Source organism: Aricia agestis, chromosome 8 (assembly GCF_905147365.1).
Source record: "Aricia agestis chromosome 8, ilAriAges1.1, whole genome shotgun sequence".
NCBI lineage: Eukaryota > Metazoa > Arthropoda > Insecta > Lepidoptera > Lycaenidae > Aricia > Aricia agestis.
The window spans coordinates 1,234,332-1,259,666 of NC_056413.1; the positions used below are offsets into that span (position 1 = coordinate 1,234,332).

Below are 25,335 nucleotides of genomic sequence, written 5' to 3' on the forward strand. Positions count from 1 at the left end.
TTGTGTATTTACGTAGGTAGTAACCTAAATATAGCTCTAAACCCCTAGGGTAATATTACTAATTAATGCTTAGTTGGAGAATGACTTGCTTTAAATTAAGTGAGAAAATTAAATTGCATTGTATTTACAGTTGTCATAATTATTCAGATATAGCATTTGAAATAGTAAAATAATCAAACCAGCCGTTGTATTGTACATAACCTGCATCTGGTGCAGTCGGTAAGATTTTGTTTCAGATGTACCTAACACTCATATTTTATTTATTGTCTCTGATTGGAAGCAATTTATCGAAGTCTTTTAATAATAACATTTGCCTTTCCTGAACTCAACACGTTCAACAATTTACAAGCATGGAGATCTCAGTTGCAGCTGCATTCATTTATTATGAACTGTGCCAGTACTTGTAAGCAGCTAAGAATTTCAAAGCTGAACAAAGCTTAAGCCCCAAACAAAAGCTTAAATCTTGAACTTTTTAAAGTTTGGCTTTAGACACGGTTGTGTTAAAAAGGAAGGTTTCTTGCACTTCATAACAAATGAATGTTTAAGGTGACGCCTTGATAATTAAATTTCTGCAGCGATATCGATTTTTCTCAACAAATGACTAAAGCTAAGAAATTAAAGTTCATTCTCAGTATTCATCATGTTTTTATCTTTGACTTATCCATAGCATAACACGATTGGTCAACTTTTATAACATAAAATAATAAATTAATCAAAAATACCTCTATAAAAACAGGGATTCTAATTTTGCCAACAGAGGAGAGTGATTTAAGCTTCCAAAATTTGTACATAGATTACTTTAAGCATACACTATAATAATTTGCCCATAGCTTATATTATGAAATATATTTATGGTTTTTAAATTACGCGACAAAAACCATTTTGTCGTTTGTCTTTCCATTTCTTGCTGTTCCATTTCTTGTTTTCGATGAGAGGCCGGCCCGGCCTCTCATAGAAAACAAGCGATGTAAAACATATCCAAAACGATTTTTTACTTTAACGCGGCGTGACCTTAAAGATTCGTTTACCGCGCTGGAACCCGAAATTTTTCCGGGACTCAAAGTATCTCCATACCAAATTTCAACAAAATTGGTTCAGCGGTTTGGGCGTGAAGAGGTAACAGGCAGACAGATAGACTCTCGCATTTATAATATTAAGGGTCTGTTTCACCACTTCCTGATAAAGTGCCTAATAGGCTATTCACAACTTTTTTGACAGATTCTCCATACTTGATCTGTCAAGTTAACTGGTGAATAGCCTATTCGGCACTTATCAGGAAGTGGTGAAACAGGCCCTTAGTATGGATTTTAATTTCAGGCTATCAGAGATCAAAAAGGTACAGATACTAGCGCGAGAGTTTGAGACACCGCTGGGTCCGGCCGTCGCTGGCTCTTTCATACCCAGCGAGCCAGCACGCACCATGGAGTCCTACCCAAACCTACTAAGCAAGTGAGACTTTAAATATTATTGAAGATTTTCCAGCCACCTTTTAATGTAGCAACAGGTTTCAAATTTAAGAGGGCGACTAACCCTAAAGTGTCTATTTTATAATTCATTTTTATACTTGTAAATAAGCCCCGAATTGTTTTATTTTCTAAAATTAGATACTACATTATATTTGCGAAAATTCAATCTGAGCAAAAACATGATACTTTAAATGAAACTTTTTAATAATAAAAAATAATGCAACGCGAAAGTTTAAAATGTTATGATATTTTAAAATTTTCTCGATAGAAAAAAATCACAAAGATGCATCTAATTTTCACGAATTTTTTATTTATTGCCATAACCGTGCATTGAACTAAGTTAATATTTTAACACATTGTATAAAATTCTATCATTGAGAGATCGACCTGGCGGATTTTTAAAATGTTGTATATTTATCGAGTTGTTGAGAAAAAACTAATTTGGCGATGAATCCGCGTCGTCCCTTTTCACCTGGCATATTATGAAAGACGAGCGTGCGTGTGAAGAGAGGACGATGTTTGATTTTCGGGGTTAGTCGCCCTCTTAAGCCGAATCGAGCCACAAAACTTCATAAAATAAAAAGTCAAAATTGGGATAAAATCTGTGCCTCGATATTTAGATTATATCTTAAACCATAGTAACAGACAATATCTTGATAACACTGGAAGTGTAAATTTTGTAAAGTAAAAATGTTTTATATGAAAGAAATTTCAAACGGATATAATATTACACCACACAATTAAATCAAAAACAGTATTTTGTAGGAAATGGTCGGGATCGAATAAAGAACGAAGTTGCAAACTAGAATCGAGGTAAAGTTTAAATCCACTAATGCATGCACGAATTGTACAGAAGACACAAAGAAATGCCCGTGGCACGTTCGAATAAAATGTTCCAAAATGTTCCATGCATATTGCATACCTCACAAAAGTTTCAAAGCAACCAACTTATTTGGACAAGATTTTGATCCCACCCAACATTTTACTTTAAATTTATTGCTGCAGAAATATGATTTAACTTGAAAATTTCCCTCCAAGAACTTGTCTTCAGAACTGTAGTCGAATTATGTTTTTAAATCTTGTGTTTGAAGACTGTTTTTTAATTACTTTAGTAAATTCCGCTTCTTAATGTACTTCGTTTCAGTTCTGTTTTAATTAACATTTCCTCGCTTCATCATGATCCACACTTATTCTACTGGTGAAGTTATGGTACCTTTAGTTAGTCCTGGCTAGGGACATAACTAGGCGTAAGAGCTAGCACAAGGATCAGTTAACTTAATAAACTGTTTCCTTTTATCATTTTTACGGTAAAGTGATTTGGATGTTTAGCAATTTTTTATACGTGGGAGAGCCATGCTTCGGCATGAATGGGCCGGCTCGAGCGGAGAAATACCACGTTCTCACAGAAAACCGGCGTGAAACAGCGCTTGCGCTGTGTTTCGCCGAGTGAATGAGTTTACCGGAGGCCCAATCCCCTACGGGTCCTTCCCGTTTCATACCACTTATTTTTCATACTGCGGTATGAAACAGCGAAGTACTGTTTTTGAATTGCCTGTTTCGTACCGCGGTGCTTGGAGTGGTATGAAACGACGAATTCTTTTTTGGTATGGATGGATTCGTACCATGAATTTTATTAAATATTTTTAGTCTAATCACTTATTTATACTGGCGTATAGAAAAGTGGTAACAAGAAGAAATAAAAAAATATTTTGTATAAAGATATTATGTCATTTCTTTCAAAATCAAAAAAATATATTATATACTATCAGACTTCTAACAATAGAATCACAGCTTGATTACACATATAACTTTAACATTAACCTAACACTATATAATTAATTTTAAATTATCAAAAAGAATATAAATGTACTTATGGTCCGGGAGCTGTCAATCTCAAAAGTGCCCTCGAGTGAGTGAGTTTACCGGAGGCCCACCGCCCAATCTCCTACCCTATTCTCTTCCCTACTCTCCCCTGCCCTATAACCCTATTCCCTCTTAAAAGGATGGCAACGCAACTGCAGCTCTTCTGATGTTGCGAGTATCCATGGGCGACGGAAGTTGCTTTCCATCTGGTGATCCGTTTGCTCGTTTCATATTCTTTGATTTATTTCAATTGAATGTGTTGAACTTCTTGAATTTTTTACATCATTAGGTTTTTTTAATAAAGCACAATAATACTTAGAGTCTTTTCGTATACCATCAATAAATTGCCCAATATGTATTTGGTTTCTCTGAGATGAATTTATTTAATTTAAATAATCAAATAAAATAATAATATGTAATAAATAATAATAATAAATAATAAAATAATTTATTATTTTATAATTTATATAACATGTATAGATATTTTGAGCTTGACTGTACTAAAATCTGCGCTGCGGTACGAATCGACTAATTCAAAAAAGGTCTTCGCTGTTTCGGACGCCGGTATGAAACAGGCAATTCAAAAACAGTACTTCGCTGTTTCATACCGCGGTATGAAAAATTTGTGGTATGAACGGGAAGGACCCCCCCTACCCTATTCCCTTCCCTACCCTCCCCTATTCCCTTCCCTTCCCTTCCCTTCCCTTCTCATCCCTACCCTCCCTTATTACCCTATTCCCTCTTAAAAGGCCGGCAACGCATCTGCAGCTCTTCTGATGCTGCGAGTGTCCATGGGCGACGGAAGTTGCTTTCCATCAGGTGACCCGTTTGCTCGTTTGCTCCCTTATTTCATAAAAAAAAAAGGATATACTTTTGGCTTGCGGGACAGGACACAAGAAAGTTTTCATTACTAAAAACGTATCGCTTAAACGTATTTGTTTCAATATAATATTTCAATGTTGCAGATATCAACTGTTAAGCGGTGTGACAGAGTTGGAGAGTTATCACGATTTCGGTGTAATAGAGCTCGACCACGGCATCTTGGAGAATCAGAGAGACGAATTCATAAGAAAGTATACCAAAATAGTCCTACAAGGTGCTGAAAATGAAGCTCTGAAAGAGATATTGAAACAGTAAGTGAAGGAGTTTGTTAGCATTTTATGTAGATAGAGTCCTGCTACACATGTAACGATAAAACTGCCACAGTTTAGCTAGAGTAGACAAATATGACTGGTTATTTTGTTTCGAGACTTGTAAGTTTGTAGACTGTGAAGTTTCAAAACTAAATAAATGAACACATTGTAAAAAGTATTCTTTTTTGTTTTACAATGGCCTGAATCAGTATAAGTTACATTGAAAATCTAGTACTATTTCCAAGTTTTGTTAGGACAATGCAGGCTGATCACCTGGTTGTCTGACATTAAGTAAGATGATCCATGCGTCGGAGGGCCATGTAAGAAGTCGGTCCTACACGGTATGTAGTCCTGCTATACATGTAAGGATAAAACTGCCACAGTTTAGCTAGAGTAGACAAATATATGACTGGTTTTTTGTTTCGAGACTTGTGAGTTTGTAGACTGTGAAGTTTCGAAACTAAATAAATGAACACATTGTAAAAAGTATTATTTTTTGTTTGACAATGGCCTGATTCATAAGTAATATTGAAAATCTAGTACTATTTCTGTGCTGTCGTCAACTACAGCTGCGGCGAGTGTACCGGTGTATATGGTGTACAGTATGTACAATGGCTGGGTGAGGAAATTAAACACAGATATATATAACTGAACACACTACTCTGGCGGCTGTTGGTGGAGAAGTGATCGTCGCTGTAGTCGCGCGACCACTCCAACTATTTCCAACTACCTCCATAGTAGGCGCGTCCATCTTTAATACACCACATCTACCTCTTACAAAAAATATTTTTTATTCAGTGTATTTTTTTCAATAATATTTCGGAACGTTGATACTAAGGTGCCTACCACCAGTTCGGGAACTAACCCGGCGAGAAGAACTGGCGAAAGAAACTCGCACGGGGCCATCTTTTACTAAAAAGATGGAAAATTACAATTTAAAACATATAATAATATTATTATGACTCATCACTCATGAACAGACAAGTACAATCATGAATAATAAGTACAGTTTGATAATAGACAATTTCAAATTACTCAACTACTAACAAACTCAAAATATTATATTACATTGCAATCAATTACAAATCATGAGAGCTACCAGTACTACCAGTAACAGAATTGTTCTTACAGGAATCACTATTGTTGTTGAGACATTACCATCATTGTTAGAAACTTGCCACTTTAACATGTTTTATTTTCCATCGTTGTCAGCTACGAATCCTTCATAATTTCCTTCTTTATTTATTGCTGTAAATGGTGTTTTATTGAATGTACTCGACAATGTATATTTTGCTTTCGTCGTTTCTTTCATGTATACTTTATCTCCAACTCCAATAGTAGTTACGTGTATCTTTCTGTCAGCGTATTCTCTTCCTTTTGTTTTGCGCCATGCGTCTGTTTCTCTATCTTTTGTTTCCGAGTCCTTTTTACCAAGCTTTATATACTTATTATATTAATTATGGCAATTTGTCTTTAAAATGACACCTGTAAAACAATTCTGCTGGCGACTATCGTAATGGCATCCCTGATTGTAGAAAACATTTCTCTTAGTGTACCTGCCACTTAAGTGGTTATAGTTTTTTTTTTTTAGTAATTTTGACTTCTTTTAAATATCGGCTAAAAATAGTCAATAGCAACAAAATTTCACCCTTTAACACCAATTATCGTCGCAATTCGTTCATTTATAGGTCTTCTGCCCACTTTAACGATCTCATTCGTGCTCACTCAAATATATATGCTTTTTCGTTCAAACTTTTACACATTGATTATTTGCAAATAATTATTTATTTTCTCCTGAATAATTGACTAATTTATGTATTTGGTATGAAACCAGTTCTGTGACCCATAAGTTATCTTATTACTTAATACTAAGTATGCTAATGAATTTCTTAGCAATTATTGTAAATTGGTTATTATCTCCTTTTACTCACTAAAATATTACTTAAATGTAAAAACTAGTAATGGTTATTTGTTTTTAAATTAGTCATTATTGAAATTTGTTTAGCTATAAGTTTTCTGAACAAATAAAATAAATAAATGAAATAAAATAAAAAGTACCAGTACCTAACCTTGAGTCAATGCACATATTAAACCACTAAATGCTTAAAAGCTTGATCTTTACGCCCAAACCATGTTATGTTTAAATTTTCCTGTGCTTTAGCTTAAACAATTTCAATCCATGCTGCTAAGCTAGGGATCCATATTTACCTACATAGTTCACCAGTCCTAAAAACTCTAAAGCTCTTCGATCGATCGTTAAAGGTTCTCAAAATGTCCCTGTAGTTTTATTTATCTAAAATTCACTAATATATTCCTCCAATTACATTCCCGCACTAGGAAAGACACATAAAGTAATTTACCATTAGAGGTCATGTTTAGCCTCATTGCATTCAAAAATAACAATATCGTTACTAAAATTAACTACTCTGTCACAAGTCACAACGTAAAGCAACCTTGCCATAGTCTTTTGGAAGCACTCTACAGCGCAAGAGATGTCAAAATAAGGCACTTGCATCGAAAAAGTACCGGTCTCGATTATAAATAAAAGATGTTATAATATTATGATGTCTACTACTATTTTAGGTGCATTTATTTGAATTGCACTCCATTGCTATAGCAGAATGTTAGAACTATGTGTAGGTAGTTAATAAGACCTTTTAAATATCAACAACATCAATAAAGATATTTGTATTTGTAAGCTCACTTAATTCAAGTTGTTGAAAACTATTTTTAGGTCAAGTTCCGAGAAACCTTTTGCATTTCTAAATTTTGGAAGAAGTTGTTCCACAGTTGGTAATCTAGGTATGTAGGTAATCTCAATACTCCTAGTTTTGTTGGACTATTAAGAGATAAGTACTACGTATAACGTATATCCTTGCCAAGTAAAGTTATGTACAGCTTTTTTTTTTTTAACAACCTAAAATGTTGCTTTTCTAAACGTTTTCAACTGATCAAAAGAATCGTAAGATCCCCAAACTACTGCGGGCTTCGAAATCCATAGGCCATAAACCTTTTGTCTGGATTCGTTACTTGATTTTTAACTTGGACACCATTGGACTTAAGAGTTACGCAATTTGGTAACTCCAATCATAGATAATACAATATAACATTATATAGGCTCCAATACCATTTACAATAATCTTTAAATTGAGCAGTCTAACCTGAATTTTATACTGAAGATTGATATTGTCGTAGTTTTAAGTTATTTATTATTATGAAATGTAGCTTGTTATTACTGTTATAATTAATTTGCATAAAATTTTAATTTTATTTAATTCATAATCGTTAATCATATTTTATTGATTTAATTGTGTTTTATTAAGAAATCAATTTTTATTTTGTATTTGTAGAGCTATAATCGTGAATGCTGTTTCGCCTGTTAAGGTATATGCATCCGTACATATTCCTATTATTTTGTTTAACAAGGTTTTAATGCATGTACTGTTTGGTGTCCTTATTTTAAATAAATAAATAAAGATCTCCAGGTTTACTCACAAGTTTTATCATTAATGAAACACCACATTAATGATTACACAATTTTCTATACTTATATATTTTAACGAAATACACGACCAATATCAAAATAATTCATCATCAGGTGTACTTTAAAACCATTTGTGCATTCTTTTGCAACACATATTAATTATTTATCATAGCTCTTTTGCAACACATTTATTTCTACTATCGTGATCATTATCGTGCACATTTAGTGCATAGCTCTTTTGCAACACATTTATTTACACTATCGTGATCATTATCGTGCACATTTAGTGCATAGCTCTTTTGCAACACATTTATTTACACTATCGTGATCATTATCGTGCACATTTAGTGCATAGCTCTTTTGCAACACATTTATTTACACTATCGTGATCATTATCGTGCACATTTAGTGCATAGCTCTTTTGCAACACATTTATTTACACTATCGTGATCATTATCGTGCACATTTAGTGCATAGCTCTTTTGCAACACATTTATTTACACTATCGTGATCATTATCGTGATAAACCCTTCCACATCTAGTACACCGCATACTATTGTTGCTTGTCTTAGTCCCAATTTTATTGACTATTTTGATTTCCTTGAAATCCTTTCAACTGTCTTTCGACAGTCTCGATTGAGTTTGCTTCCACAGTCCGCTATAATTTTTAATGCTGGTAAAAATAGTATTACTTAGCAATCTTATATCTTTAAACGAGCAATTCTTGTATATATATAATTTGAATCTCGGAATCGGCTCCAACGATTTTCATGAAATTTAGTATATAGGGGGTTTCGGGGGCGATAAATCGATCTAGCTAGGAATCATTTTTAGAAAATGTCATTTTATTCCTGTTTTATCGAATACCGAGCAAAGCTCGGTCAATTAGCTAGTAATAATTAATTGTTATATACTCATTAGCAATAATTAAATTAATCGTACTTGCTAAGTACGATTGCTTATATTATCATCATTTATCGTGAGCACCAATAGTCTGCGATCATGATAAAAATCACGTCCGCGCTATTACGCACCTGGTGCTAACTGTAATTAAACAACTGATATTTTTTTTTTTACTCGATGCGAAATATCAAATAATACCCGACGCGAGTCGTGCGATGTAAACCGATAATTCACGATGCCGCGTTTTAGCAAATAGCAAAGCTATTAACACTTAGTATGCTGTGACATCATTGAAATTAATAGAAAATAGCATTCATTCCCATGACAATAATTTTGCCTACATCGAAAGTAATTATAACCGAATTGTAACTATTCCCTAGAGTTAGAATTTTTCTAGAGTCAGAAAAGCTCTATTTCTCACTATCTTGTCGATCAAGTTGTCGTCCTTTCGCGCGAAGTTACATTGATTACATACAGATTATAGATATTTTGTCAGTACGTGTACGATCTGCGAGTACAGAAAACTTGGTCCAGTACGAAAGGTAAGTAAATAACGAGGTAAACGTTTATTCTGAATATTTGTCGCCGATTCTAGATCCTTACAGTGGAAGCAAACTAAATATCAAAATTGGGACTACCTACTAATTGCATAGAAATTACATTTTAAATGAATTATCACATTAAAATGTACGTCTATGTAAACTTGATGAGATTTTTACTCATTAGACAATTGTACGGTGTACTTTACTCGGCCGGGTTGCCAAAATAGTATACCTAACCCGACTTGGCTAATATATACAGGCACTATAACTTTGTTGTATGCATGGTCAGGTATTAGTACAATAATCATAAGAAGATTTCAAGATGTACAAAATTAACAAGTAACGGGTAATAATAAGAAATTCATATTACTAATAAGAGGTAATTATTACACGTATAAGCGACATGAACGCATCAGCAACGCACGCAACATTATTTACTACGGTATCAGGCCAAGACTCACTTCGGGTCACTGAGCCAGCGTAGTAAGTAAGTAGGTACTACGCTGTCAATAAATTGTTACCATGACCATACATAGGAACCACTTTACTAGGTATATATTAGCAACACACTTGCGACTACGTTAACTCATGGACCCTTAGCTATCAGAACAATTTTGTTTACGATTTCGTTAAAATGAATCAAATATGTAAAATGAATCAAATATTATGTCTACAAAATTAAGGCATTTAACTGAGTATGTCCCCGTAATTAGGTCATATGTTTTTCTCCCCCTTTAGAAAATGAAATGCGTGATAGTATTGTTGTAACCCTTTGTCTGATAGCTCTGGGATGTTTTGTAGTCGTATAATATAATTTTTCACTTAAGTTCTTTACCTCGTCGCCATTTTGTGCTGTCGTCAACTACAGCTGCGGCGAGTGTACCGGTGTATATGGTGTACAGTATGTACAATGGCTGGGTGAGGAAATTAAACACAGATATATATAACTGAACACACTACTCTGGCGGCTGTTGGTGGAGAAGTGATCGTCGCGCGACCACTCCAACTATTTCCAACTACCTCCATAGTAGGCGCGTCCATCTTTAATACACCACAATTTCCAAGTTTGGTTAGGACAATGCAGGCTGATCACCTGATTGTCTGACAAGTAAGATGATCCATGCGTCTGACGGGCATGTGAAAAGACGGTCCTACGCCTGATATCTTACCAGTCACATCGGTCTTCCGTCCCACTGGGTTATGAGAGTAAAGGAATAGAGAGTGCTCTAGTATGCTGTGTACACACGTGGGCACTATAAAATTACTCCTGCGTATTGGCTTGGTTTCAATTAAACTGGCCACCATCACCGAAACCGGTGTGAGAAATCACTGACTGACTGATCACTACACGCTTTCCCTATTTTCTAGATATGCTCCAACCAAGCTCGACCCGCAGCGCTGGACGGTGGAAGCCAACCGGGAAGTCGTGCTCAACCTACTGAGCGATGCGCGCACCCTCGCGCCCGTGGTGCGCACCGCCAACTATCACGCCAGCGCCAACCGACAGGATTACTTCTATGTCTTCGCCCATAACAGCGTCAGCACGGACTACGCTTCGGTGAGTGCCCTGAAATCACAGTGAGGATGTTTGAAATTCTATCTGCCACCAGGTGCCTCTATGTGGCCTAAGCCATGTGAAACTGTTGTCACGATATTATAGCTGGCATGTGTCACGATAATATGTCTATTTGACACGATAGACCCTGGCCACATAGCGGCTTCTGGTGGCAAATAGAATTTCAAATACCCTCATTGAGGCGTATATAGCCTTTTCGACTTACTATTGACGAAATTGCTTAATCAGGGGCACGATTATCAAAGCTTGAATGTAGTTTCGAACGCAGGCTATATCTCACGCGTGAGCGAGATGAAATGAGATCGTAACGCTTGACAATCGAGCGTAATATGAAAATAGCAACTCAGTTAAATCGTGCGAACTCAAACATATTATTATTGTTAACAAAAATGTGTATTTAACTGCGTCATGCTAATCATTTTCTTAAAATATTTGGATGCGTCTTATTGCAAAAGCGAAGTTTTTAAACTAGTAGAGTTGGAAGCTTTGTCGATCTTGTTACATAATTATAACGATTTTTTTAGGCAGAAATATTTGCGCTTATTTTAATAAAAAGTCTATTCACAAGACTACCTAAATACATTGTGTAGTATAATGTATTTCATCAATCATTACAAAGAAATTCATTAGCCAGCCAGGACCACTAAAATGCGCATTAAAAGCAATATATCAGTATAAAGAAATATCTCGATAATCCGTATTATCTCACAAAGCTTTGTGCTCAGTAATCGGACCTCCGCGTGGTACACTTTGTCCGTGATAGCTTCTGTTTATGGACTCTATATCGGACGTAATAATGTAGGATTTTCCTGGATTTTTCCACGAAATGGTCCAGGATATGAGCTATCGCTTGAAGCTAAGCGATTTCTGCCGTCCTTAAACACTCGTTTAGAATCTCTACACTTGTATCAGAGAAGTTGATTCTTAACCAGATGGCGGAACTACCCAATTTGGTCACGTATCAGAGGAGTTGATTGAGGACCTACGCAATTTGGTCACTTTAGGCCAAACTCAGCTGATAGTTCAACTAATATTATTGAATTGACATAATCCGACCAAATTACGTAGGTCCGTCTGCCTATGAATAAATTTCGTCGATCGTGCCTAGATTCTTACAACCTCTGGTTTAAAATTTTGGTTAGGACAATGATCCTGCACCACCTGATATGACAAGTAAGATAATCCATTGGTCAGATGGGCATATAAAATATTGGACCTGCAACTGATCTCTCGTCAGTAGTGTCAGTCATCCTTTCTAGTGAGTTATGAGAGTAATGTGTATGCAGTACACGAGAGCATTGGAAAAATAATGCTCTCGTGTACTGCATACACATTTTGGCACTATAAACTCACTCCTACGTGGCTGGTCTGGTTTCAATGACACTGGCCACTGTCACTGAAACCGGTGTAAGAAGTATTATAATATTGACGTGCATAGGATTAAATTTTAACCATTTTTTAAATGAAAATAAGGGGGCAAACGAGCAAACGGGTCACCTGATGAAAAGCAACCTCCATCGCCCATGGACACTCGCAGCATCAGAAGAGCTGCAAGTGCGTTGCCGGCCTTTTAAGAGGGGATAGGGTAATAGGGGAGGGTAGGGAAGGGAAGGGAATAGGGGAGGGTAGGGAATGGAATAGGGTAGGATATTGGGCCTCCGGTAAACTCACTCACTCGGCGAAACACAGCGCAAGCGCTGTTTCACGCCGGTTTTCTGTGAGAACGTGGTGTTTCTCTGGTAGAGCCAGCCCATTCGTGCCGAAGCATGGCTCTCCCACGTATTATACCGTTTATTTCCAAATCCAATACGACATTGCACTGACCTTTCTTCGTTATCTTTTTCTAGAGATAAAGAAAGTCTAAAAGAATTTAAAGTCACATTTAACACAAATAATAGGTACAAAGCTTCTATCTAATACTAGTCTTTATCAACTAGGTCGTCTGTTCATCGTTTAGACACCAATTTCTAAATTAGCAAAGATAGAGTTTCTGTGTGACTGATTTCATTGCAGCCTTTGTGAAGCAATACGAATTGATTTGGTACCCATTGAAGCAAAATGTATTTTCTTCGTACTTATTTGTATTCGGTTTGAACACTCAGATCACAAGTTATCGAGTATGTAATTAAAGATTATTTCTCAAGTTATCAAATGCTTTGGAAAAGGTAAAAGTGAGGTCTACCCCTTGACTCTCTCTCGATGTTTTTAACATTACTTAATTCCCTTGCGCCAAAACTCGTTTACTGTACATTTTTCCGGGACAAAAAATCAAAATCAAAATATTTACTTCTAAATAGGTAAATAGGTTTACAAAGTTAACACTTTTAGAACGTCGTGTCTACATGAGGCCTACGAGTACCACCGGCTCAGGAACTACCCCGCCGAGAAGAACCGGCGTAAGAAACTCGCATGGGTATCCTATGTAAATGTATGCAAAATGTTGCAGCAGCTAAATGAATTATTAATTGGAACGAAGTTCCTTATCGCGCGTTGCGATAGGGAGCTAGAAAAAATAAGAACAAAAAGTTGTAATGACAATTTTAGATACTTCTTGACATAGATCAAAATAGATACCGCATGTGTTTGTACTTCACGGGACATGTGGTATCTATCTTGATCTATGTCTGTGCTTTTTGCTATAGTTGTAAGCAGTGCGGTAGCGCGTGTTTCTCTCTCTGTCTCTATTTTTTTTGTTGAATTTATACAGGTTTTTTGTACTAAGAAATAACTTCGTTCCATCCGGGTGTCCCTTGACACCTCTCAAGTTTTTTTGACCTAGTTTTTTCTTCTTCCAGCTAAACAAGAGCGTGCATGGTGAGGAGATGCCGTATGTGCTGGGTATTCCACTAGGCGGCGCCAATACACATCTCCACTCCGAGTATACGAAGGAGGAGAAACTGTTGAGCGAAGTGGTTATGAGGCTGTGGACGAATTTTGTGAAGAATGGGTGAGTACTAATGGTAATGTTTTCTATTGCTAGCCTGTTTATGATAGTAGAATATGGTTTCATAGTAGCTATGTATTATTTCAAACTAAATATAGCTCAGGACTTTGGCCATGTAGAATTAATGTAGAAAATAAGCAGGAAATCCTGCACATTATTCTATGATAAGATATTAAAATACCTTTGTGGAGTCATTTAAATCTATTCCTCCTATTATTCTTTTTTGTAGTCCACATATTGTATACCTATGTATAAAATATTATGTACACTACAAAAAGGAAAAGATTTGAATTTTAATGACTCCACAAAGGTATTTTTAAATTTTAAAAGTACTTTTCACTATACACGTATTATACATTATATTCAAATATTATACGGACTACTATTTTATTAAGTTGCGGTTTCCAAACGTTCTCGAAGAAATTGCGATACGATTTACCAAATCCCTTTTTATCTCAAACCAATCGAAGCAGATATCCATAAAATTATAAAAATGTAAATATTTACATCCAATCCTCGGTCCGGGGAATTGTATACATTTTTTACAATCTCCTACATTATTCAGGCAGCTCTTTCTTTAGAATTTTTAAGTGGCACCAAATAAAACTTCTTTTTGTGTTGCGGACGGGCGTTTTAAGGTTGATTCTTTAGTATCTACAGAAAAAAAGTTATATAGGCTAATTATGGATGTAATAAAAATGTAATTAATAAAAGTAAATAGTATTTTATTTAACAATAAGATAGGGCTTTTATATATTTTGTGGCTTTTATACATTTACAACATCAAACGTAATTTCACAACCATTAGTGATTTGTCAATGGAATTGTGTACGTAAGTGGGTACAGAATTACAAAAATACAAGGATCTTAATAATTATGATCTTGTGGTACTTGCGTGATATACTTGTCATAGGGACATGGATGAGAAAAAGTTGTCCCTCAAAACTAACGTAAGTTAACGTAAAATATTTTTTATATGTCATTGATAGGACGATATATCATATTATATTTATCTCTCGAGTGAAACGTCTTTATAAGATGGTGGTGTTAGACCTAATTAGGCCATAAAAAGGAAGAGCTTTGTAGATCTGTTACTACATAAGCTTGGATCGCTCGTCTGCACTGCACTTGTAATGGGGATCATGTTATTTGCAAGCCAAAGGAGTTTTACTTAACTTCAGAAAAAGGTTTTTCTGTTTCTGTTTCAAGTGACATGCTAAAATATATAGAGTTGCTATATTTGGTGCAAATCGAATAACTATAATGTCCAATATTAGCAAGTATTTATTAGAATTTTCTTAAATAAGTGGGCTTTATTTTAATAAATTTTATTCACCTTCATTTATGACTGAAGCGTATAAAAGCCCTATCTTATTTGTCTCATTGTGTGCGATATTATACCTACTGAGAGAAATGGTTTCATGGGCAAACGTAATTCTGTCGGGTTAAAGTCTGTCTGACGGTCGGTCAAGTCAATGTTGTTCGCAATCCATTTTCTGGGCTTAAATCTCGACACAGCCACAGAAAATCACGTAGGTTAGCTATCTGCGAAACAACAAAATGACGCCCGCAATTCCGTTGCGTCGAAAATCGTTTATCGTACATGAACATTATATTATAATAGATGGAGCCCACAACTCCGTTGCGCCAAAATTAGTTTATCGCACGGGAACCGTACATTTTTCCGGGATAAAAAGTAGCATATGTCCTTTCCCGGGACTCAAAGTATCTCCACACCAAATTTCAGCAAAATCGGTTCAGCGATTTGGGCGTAAAGAGGTAACAGACAGACAGACGGACAGACAGACACACTTTCGCATTTATAATATTAGTATGGAAGTATGGATACAAAATTAAAAATAATTTCTCTGACACTTTTTAAATAGCAGCCGTTTTCTTCATACTCTTCGGTTCAATTTGGTTTGTAAATAACCTCTTTTTGGAACGAAGTTCCTTATCGCGCGATGCGAAAGGGGGCTAGGCGAAAATTCGTAACGACACTTTCAACACTTTTGTGACGCCCGTGTGGTTAGAGGCGTGTTTCTCTCTCTGTTTCTCTCTTTCTCTCTCTCACATTGAACAGTGTGGTGTAGCGACGATATTTTTATTATTTTTATTCGGTTTATGAAATAAATTTGATTCTCCTCCTCAAAATTCCAGGTCTCCGAACACTCAAAGTGTGAGCGAGTACTACACACTCGACCGGAAAACTTGGTCGGCGTACAACGTCGAGTGGCCGGAGTACAACGTGCAACACCAACCGTATCTGAGGATCGGTGAGATATCTCAAATAAAAACAATTGAAGATGTGAGTGCATGAAGTCGCCATAAGTGTACTAAAAATTTGAAAACCATCGTTTTTTTTCATAAATGGAGGCTTCACAGCTGAGAAAATTATTTAAAAAAAAAAATGTAAATGGTATGTATCTAGTATGCAATCTTCGCCATATAATGAATTAGGCAAGTTACAAGGTTTGTTCAAATTATTTGAGAAAAATGAGCAAGTTTAAAGTATTGTTGTAAAATTTTAGTTACCCACTTCTTCCACTCATGTCTTCAATTAAAATAGCGTAAACAATAATGTTTTGGCATTTTATTAATTTAAAAGATTTAAAATTTGCGTACACACACAACCTTTTGAGCTATTGCTAAAAGCCGGGGAGGCCGATAGAATACGGTCAAACTGATTGCAGTCCGGCTTGACTGTCGTGTACACACACGGAAGAACACAAAACGAGTTGCAATCCGAAAAATGTATCCGTTTCCGGGACTCAAAATATCTCCATAACAAAGAAGGAAGGGCACTACCCAAAAATATAGCACTTTGAGACATATACCAAATGAAAGAACTTAAAAAGTTGAACATTTTATTGTTTAACAAAAAATTGCCATATCCAATTACTTTCCAGAAATGATTCATAACTAGCAACACTTTAGATTGATGCAATAATACAGGGTGTTTTTTGTGATTTTTTTTTACGTTCTACCCTCGTTAACTTTTTTCTCCCACGGTTTTATGTCAGATTTTACATCATACAATAAAATATTCAGCTTTTCAAGCCCTTTCATTTGATATATGTGTGAATGTGTTACAGCTTGGGTACGGCTTCCATACAAAAATGCCCCTTGTTCTTTCAACAAAATCGGTTCAGGTGGCGTGAGGAGGTAACAGACAGACACACTTTCGCCTAGAGATATGACATTAGAATGAATGTGATTATAACTCTAATTTCAAGATAATATCATTATCATAATATAGTCAGGACTTTTAGTTTAGTAACTAATAGTTTTTTGTTTCAGACATACCACCATCCATCAACAGCCTATACCGGTCAAACTACACCAACTTCTGGATAGACGCACTGCCCAGCAAGGTGAAGTTCCTCATAGACCCGCTCTTTGAATTCACACCACCCACCACCGCCAAACCGAAACCGACGCATAGGACTACTGCTGGTAATAATCCGTACTAATATCGTAATATAAAAATCTATTTATCTGTCTGTCTGTCTGTTAGTACTCTTCACGCTCAACCCGTCGTCGCACCGAATCGTATTGAATTCGGTAATAAGATCAGAGTTCCGGGAAAAATCATAACATGTTATCCATCGTACATTCTGCAATAAATGTAGCCTATATTCTTTCCCGTAGTCTTCATGTTACGTTCAAAATTTCAGGGTATCTTGAGTGGTCTAGCACCCTATCTTCCTTTAAAATATTATTAACTTAAACTGTTTCGATAAACGAAGCAAATAGTCATTTAAATGTTTATCTCCAAGATCTCATCTAGCGACAATCTCATTAAAGCTTGCTATTGGAACAAGTCGTCGAATTTCAGCAGAAGAAAACATCCTCCAGAGATCAGAGACGACTGCAAATGCACTGAGTATTTACTGCAAATGAAGGCGAAGAAAAGGCTATCCACGTTTAGATTGGGAATTTTGTAATGTATGTAAGCCTTCTGAAGCATTAAATGTACAGGCCATTTAGCCGAAAATTTTTCGTTTTCGCTTCGTTATAGAATCGCCGATCAAAATGTATGGAATTGACATAAAAGACGAGTTGAACGTCAACGTCATATTAACGAACGCTTATGTCAATTCCATGCATTTTCATCGGCGATTCTATAATGAAGCGAAAACGAAAATATTTTGGCTCACCCCCCAGGTCTGGCTAAAAATATTTCTCTGCAATATTACACTAGATTACCAAAATTTAATTATCAAAATTCCTATAATATTTCTATAAAATATCTGTATGAGGATAATATAATTAAAGGTTTCACTTAGCTAATTACAAGAATCCTTTGACCGAGATAAGGCCGAGTGAAAATTAAAAGTCAATTAGTATGATTAAGAAATTATCTTCATAAATCATTTCTTGGACCGCGAAAGATTTTTATCTGACTTAATTCGAGTATCATAAAGCTATTTTAATGAAAAAATATAGGCCCAGTTTTTTAATAGATGGGTTATAGCCGTTCAAGCATTTAAAAATTGAATTATTTTATTTTGTAAAATTTAAGTATGAGATCGCAATAGACATAATAACACGAGTAACAGGGTGATACCCAATACTATTGTACTATTGTATGGGTTAAATACTCTTTGTATGTGTGATGCAAACCGCATTACGCGATAGCGAAACTTCGCCACACGGCATTCATAATGTTATACGTGATGTTAAATATACCGTCACGTCGCTTTGCTGCAGTATAGTTATAATGTTAATCTCACATTACAATAATATTATTTTTAAGCCATAAAGTCTAAGTCATATGGCATAACTTCATGGAAATGTTTGTATTTCACCACCAAGAACCGAATTATTGTAACCGTTTCCAAAAATATAATTAAAACTATCTCGATTTCAGATCCAGTTAGGAAGATCTGGTCTCAGCCCGTGTTCAACTCTCCTCATTATAGTTCAGCTACATCGTACGGCTCTTCCTCGTCGTATGGATCACCGTCCTACGGGTCAGTTCAATCGTACGGGAAACTCAGGCCGTACTCGCCCCCGGAACGCCGAGCTGAGCCGGACGTGTACAGAGAGATACAAGCAATAAAAACACCGGCCCGACCGATACCATCCGGATTAATTGAGAAAGTCTCGCCCACCACTCCAAAGCCAACAGTCAACATGCCCGTTAAAACTTCCAGTGCGACGGTCACTCTAATCGTATCCCTGGCAGTTTTATTTGTAGCTGCAAATATTAGCATCTGCGCCGTGCTATACTACAAAAAACGAAAGTCTCGAAAGCGGGACAGGCCTTTTGATACTCGTCAATCGCGAGCTGAAATCGGCGAGGTGGATTTGATTGGCCAAAAAAGTTCAAAGGATGATAAAAGCGCACTCAAAACGCTAAAAAATGGATGCAGCGTTATCAAATCTATGAGTATGAACAAAGTACATCAAAATAGTAAGAAAATAAAGAAAAAAGAAGTTTGCAAAACCCCGAAATCAGATGATTCTGGAGGTTTTCGAGAAAGGTTTCAGTTGCGGCGACATTTATCTACGAGTACGTTGGACGCCCAAACTAAAGTTAGGGATTGGATTGCTAATGGAGTATTGCATAGATGCTCGCCAAATATATTGAGAAAATCTAACTCTGATGTTAATGAAAAATCTATTAAACCGTTTACAAGATCAGAAGAATTATTATCTGACACAAAAAAAGTTCAAAACACTAGTACCAAAACAACAGATAGTCTTCGGCCAACTCTTCAAAAAAGTAAAACGTCGGAAAAAACAACATCTACATCTGCACTCGATTCTCATTCTTCACTGTCTAGTAATAAACAATCATTAGATAGACGCACAGGAAAATCAAATGATTCGCTAAAAAGTAAAGGCACTGATAGCATAAAATCTAAGAAAGTATCTGTAGCAGTAGACGCTACACCAGCAGCTCGTACTACTTCTATTCTTAGTCAAGAACCAATAGAGTTAACGAAATCTTTTGATGCAATTGATGATAAACATTCCAAAAGTGAAATAAAATCAGAGACTGATACTCGTATTGAACCAAAAAGCAGTGATCCATTAGTTTTAAATAAAGACAACGAAGAAAATAAGGTCTACTCTAATGAAATAATATTAGCTCTGGAAACAAAGAAACCTTTAAGAGTTTCTCATAAACATTCAACTTCCGACCCAGTTACGGATATAAACTATGAGCAGCTTATGAAAGAAAAAATGGAAGACATTATAAATATACTTCCACCAGTTACATTCAGAAACGACATAAACGTCACATCAAGAGATGAAAACGCAAAAATTCCTACTCAATCCCCAGAAGATGCGTTAATGACAATAAAAAGGAGGAATTTCCCAAAAGTATTACCCGACCTTCCTAAAGCTCAAAAGAGACTTTCTTTGCAACCAAATTCATTCCAAACTTTCCGTAGCTTCAGCAGCAGTACTGAAAGTCAAACAGATCGACCGAGAGTTCCGCCTCAGCCTCCTCCGCGTACAACTACATTGGAGCGGCGACTTGCTTATAAAAATACTAAGCCTTTATCTTCATTCGAAGCTAATAGGAATCAGAACTATGAAAACATAGATGAAGTATCACCTTATACGCATAAACCGTACCACAAATCAACTGAGTTAAGTTCAGATTCAAGTGACAGTCATCAAAACAAAATTTATCATTCCCATAGTAGAGAATTTCCGAAAGTAATTATAGCGTCTAGTGATAAACCATCATCGAATGAATCGAAAATTATTATTACACCCTCAGTAAGTCACATTGAACTGCCTTCAAATATACCTAGAGTCAAACTGCCAGACGATTTCCATTCACACGCCTCCGGTTCTATCACTTCATTTTCAACATATGAAATGTCAAACGATGAAGATGAAGATGACGATGACGAAGATTTCTTCGATGATCTAGCAGAAGATCAACTTATAAAAGAATTAGTTGGAGGTGCTCAATCTCCCACGGGTGAGGATGTCTTAGATTCTAAAGGACCGGAAACGATATTTGAAAAGAAAGTTGAAATAGTGCCAGTGAAAATAAACACAACTCAACCTAAAAATACTAATGACTACGTATGTGTAACAAACTTGCTTCTACCAGACCTGACAAATTTAGAACAAACTGCTAAAATAAAACCAAACTTCAGTTTGAACAAATTAAAGGATCGAAGTGAAAGCATCCACCGACCACCAGAAAAAGCGGTGAAAGTGAAACAGAGAAGGTCAATCAAACCTGCAATTTTAAACAAGAGCCTTAGAAGTAAAAGTAAAGATGATAGTAAATTGGAGCATTCAAACTCTGGATCTTCTAATGATACTGAATCTAGTACAGGTACCGTACGCAGAGTAGATCTACAAAAGTAGAGTAGAATTTCAGAAGTTAGGACCTACAGAACTATGGTTAGACCTAGATACGTACAACAGAACTTTAGTTGAACAAACAAGATATAAACTTTTCAAGTGCTTCGCTCATAGATAACAAGTTTACGTCAGACTAACTTGTTACCGTAAGTTTTACTGTATTAACAAATTTCAAGATCAATGACAAATAATTTTTGCTTAGTGATACCTGTAATCATTGGTATTTTTATTCCATAGAATAATAATTGTAAATATAGAGTGCATTTTGTTATTTAAGTACAATAATGATTTTAATCGATTAGCACTGAAAGCATTTAGCCAAATAAAATATTTACTTTGATACATTTTCTTTCATTTTCTTACCAGACAATTCTGCAAAAAGTATTTTTTTCCAGGGTAAAATTAATAATCCTTATTTAATACGCATAAAATTCTCTGCTACCAAAGCTTAAAAGCTTAACAGCATAATTTTTTGGTTTTAGAACAACGTAAGCTGATCCAGGAAGAGAAAATTCGAGAGTAATATTTCCCGTAGTCACTCATGAAAAAGATAAAAGCAAATGCACTCAGCAAAAACTATATTAGCAGACAATGTTTTTGGCAAGCGCAGAGTTCTAAGTTTCCGCTTGTGTGAAATTTTAGCTCAGTTACTGTTGTTTTTCGGTTCCTGACAAATTTTTTATCGGATGTTACATTTTGAGTGAAATATTTGTTGATTATCTGGTGTAGTTCTAAAAAATCTCGGATTTTAAAATTATTTATGAGACCATTATTGAAATATCAACTTTGCTTCTCGGCGTCACGCTTTTAACGATGAGAAACTTTTATTGAAAACAACTATTTAATATTATGTTTATAATAATTGTTTGTGCCATGAATAATTATGACATTTTTAACAAAATATTAACACTTTTTTTACCCTAAGTAGCTCTAAAATATAAATGTTTCTTATCTGAAATCTCCGAGAATCTTTTTAAACGCTATGACTTTAAAACATTTTTATCTTACGACTTATTTTGTGTGGTATAAGTTACAAGAGGCAATGTGTACTGATTAGGAATCTGTTTTATTTTAAAAGATGTAGGCTATTCCACAACACATTCTTTATCTACTTACAAGGACGTTTCCTGCACATTTTTTGCAGTATACGTCTTAAATCTTACCGTATACTGCAAAAATACTGCATACAATGTATAATATAGAACCATTCACATGTCGATTGTATTGCACGATTTGCTGCAGTACAATCGACGTATGAATGTTAAGACGTATGTACTGCAAAAAAACGTGCAGGATTGTGCCGTGTGAACCAAACCTAACGGATATACTACACATGAAAAGAAGAAAAATAATAAACTAGTTATAATGGTTCTTTTGTTAAACACTATGTTTACGCAGTGTATAACCATTGTAGAAAGACCGCTATTTTAATCGGTGACAACTCACACCGCATGCGACTTTTCTAATGTGACAGACAAACATTTAACGTCGTCGTCAGTATTTTAAAGCAGACCCTAAATAGTTGCGTCAATAAGATCTTTGTTAGTAAGTTTGATAGAATACAATCTATAATATAAAAAGGAGTAGTTGCTAAGCGCAAAACTCGAGAACGGCTGAACGGATTGGGCTAATTTTAGTCTTAAAATATTCGTAGAAGTCCAGGGAAGGTTTTTAAGTGACACGAAGTTCACCGGGACAGCTAGTTTTTTATAAAAATTAAGAGTGTTCTTTCTTCTGTGTCTGCCTGGATAATATTTTTAAAAGGAAAAATTGTAAGTAACAAATCTAGCATGATGATTGATGATGGCAACAAAGCGTCATAACTACCATGCCATATACCTATAAAATATTAAGCGTACAATTTTTACGCTCACACTTTGGGCCACAAATAAGTGTCAAACTCCTTTATCACAGTCGGAGTCTTTAAGGGATTTTCTCGTCGACAACTCACACCAATTAGCTCGATGTACCCGACTTTATTAAGTTTAGGAACAATTACAATTTGAACGCGAGACTAAGTGCGGCGCTCGGCTTTCTGGGACATAATTTTGCTGTGATTACACGCTTTTTTGTTGTAGCTACATTTTTTGTACAATCACGTAGATATACGTGCCAAATTGTTACTGTTCGCGACATTTTTTGCACTTCTTACAGTTGTAAATTCTTAAGCCAATACGAGGGAGACCCATGCTTCGGCACGAATGGGCCAGCTAGATCGGAGAAATACCACGTTCTCACAGAAAACCGGCTTGATACAGCGCTTGCGCTGTGTTTCGCCGAGTGAGTGAGTTTACCGGAGGCCCAATCCCCTACCCTATTCCCTTCCCTACCCTCCCCTATTCCCTTCCCTTTCCATCCCTATTACTCTATTTCATCTTAAAAGGCCAGCAACGCACCTGCAGCTCTTCTGATGCTTCGAGTGTCTATGGGCGACGGAAGTTGCTTTCCATCAGATGACCCGTTTGCTCGTATTTCATAAAAAAGTCACGGTGTTTTTAGTTGTTACCATTTTCAATTAGTATTAATAATATTATTGAAGAATTAACTCAAAACAAAACATTTTTTATAATAATATAAAATATAATGTATGTGACAAATAATGTACGTAGGTAAACATTTTAAAATGAAGAAATCCCTAGTTATATCTTAAAGATTTCTTCCATGAGTTACTTTTAGTTTGAAGAGCTTCAATAGAAAGGTCCTTAGTTGTAGCTACAGACAAGACTGCAAGGATAATTAATTTATAATATTAATAGCTGTCAGTTGGGTTATTAAATTGTCCGAACATCGGCCCAATTCGCCAGCGTCGTAATTGAAAACTTGAATTTGATATTTGAAATTGATAAATGTGCCTGTCCCCGCAATGCATAAATTTTGATGGAACTGGCAGGCGTTTTGTGCATGTTCTGTGCCTCTCTTGACCAGTCATTTTCAGATAAGCACAGTTAGAGGTTTAGTATTCCCAAAATAAACATTTTCATCTTTTTAAATTTTACATATTATATCTATAGTCCTGGAAGATATATTAGGGACAAGATGATATCCTCAACTCCATTGCACCAAAATTAATTTATCAAGAGGGAACCGCACATTTTTCCGGGATAAAATGTATCTTATGTTCTTTCCCGGGACTCAAAGTTTCTATAGCAAATTTCAGCAAAATCGGTTCAATGGTTTAAACGTGGAAGGTAACAGACAAACAAACCGATAGACAGACACACTTTCGCATTTTTAATATTAGTATGGACGACAATGAAATCACTTTTAATGTTTATTTTATTATTTTACTGTTTCTTGCAAAGAAAATAATGGATCCATTTTTGTTTCGCACGCAAAGAGGAGCTCTACAAATATTCCTGTAATAATTCAGTCTATTTCCACCTTATTGTTTTTGAATAATAAAGGATGCTCCATGGTGTTGTTATACTAAAATATTGCGTATGGAAATTACAATAATCGTATCATATTTCTTTTAAACAACGTTCTAAACGACTCCCATGTGGATTTCGGATTTCGCTTCATAGCTCACGATACGATTTGCAGAAGGTAAAAACATAATATCTCAAGTAATTATTAGCATCACTAACAGAATAGGCATGATGACTATTTTCTTATCGGTAATTGAAGGACACTTAAAAAATAGGAACATCGTTGAAAGAATGACTCTGATAGCTTAAAAATTCACCAAGATATTATGACAATTCAAATATCTCATAAAAAAGACCTGTCCGAAACGCTCCATACAAAGTGCTACTAAAGACTGACGTCAGTCTTTCGTAGTTTGTACGCATCGGGAGACAACTTTGTTCGACAGGTATATTAAATATTGCGTTTATGAAAGTGGGTTCATAACAAAAGTTGCTTTTAATTGCATAGGTTATCGAATTGTATACAAATATTAAGAAATTTAATTGAAAAAAAATTCGACTTGAATATCCAACTTTAAAGGCGCATAACAAAAAAAAATACAAATGCTGTCAAGCTGAAATTTTGGAAACACTTATTTTTTACCGTGATTTCTTTATTTTATTAACAAAATTCGCTAATCTTTGACCTTGTCATCATCCCTGTTAGGTACAG

The 25,335-nt window shown here is 35.5% G+C and overlaps 1 protein-coding gene across 2 annotated transcripts in view; it reads left to right on the forward strand.

Annotated features, from left to right (window-relative positions):
- LOC121729406 overlaps positions 1 to 21,597 on the forward strand; it is a 45,424-nt gene extending 23,827 nt beyond the window's left edge. For both annotated transcript variants that reach the window (XM_042117913.1, XM_042117914.1), the window contains exons 6-12: positions 1,318 to 1,449; positions 4,295 to 4,462; positions 10,760 to 10,949; positions 13,763 to 13,914; positions 16,072 to 16,187; positions 17,212 to 17,367; positions 18,785 to 21,597. In XM_042117913.1, the coding sequence (XP_041973847.1) occupies positions 1,318 to 1,449; positions 4,295 to 4,462; positions 10,760 to 10,949; positions 13,763 to 13,914; positions 16,072 to 16,187; positions 17,212 to 17,367; positions 18,785 to 21,258 (3,388 nt within the window). In that variant the 3' untranslated portion in view covers positions 21,259 to 21,597. The remainder of the gene's footprint in view (positions 1 to 1,317; positions 1,450 to 4,294; positions 4,463 to 10,759; positions 10,950 to 13,762; positions 13,915 to 16,071; positions 16,188 to 17,211; positions 17,368 to 18,784) is intronic.
- The last annotated feature ends 3,738 nt before the right edge of the window (positions 21,598 to 25,335 follow it).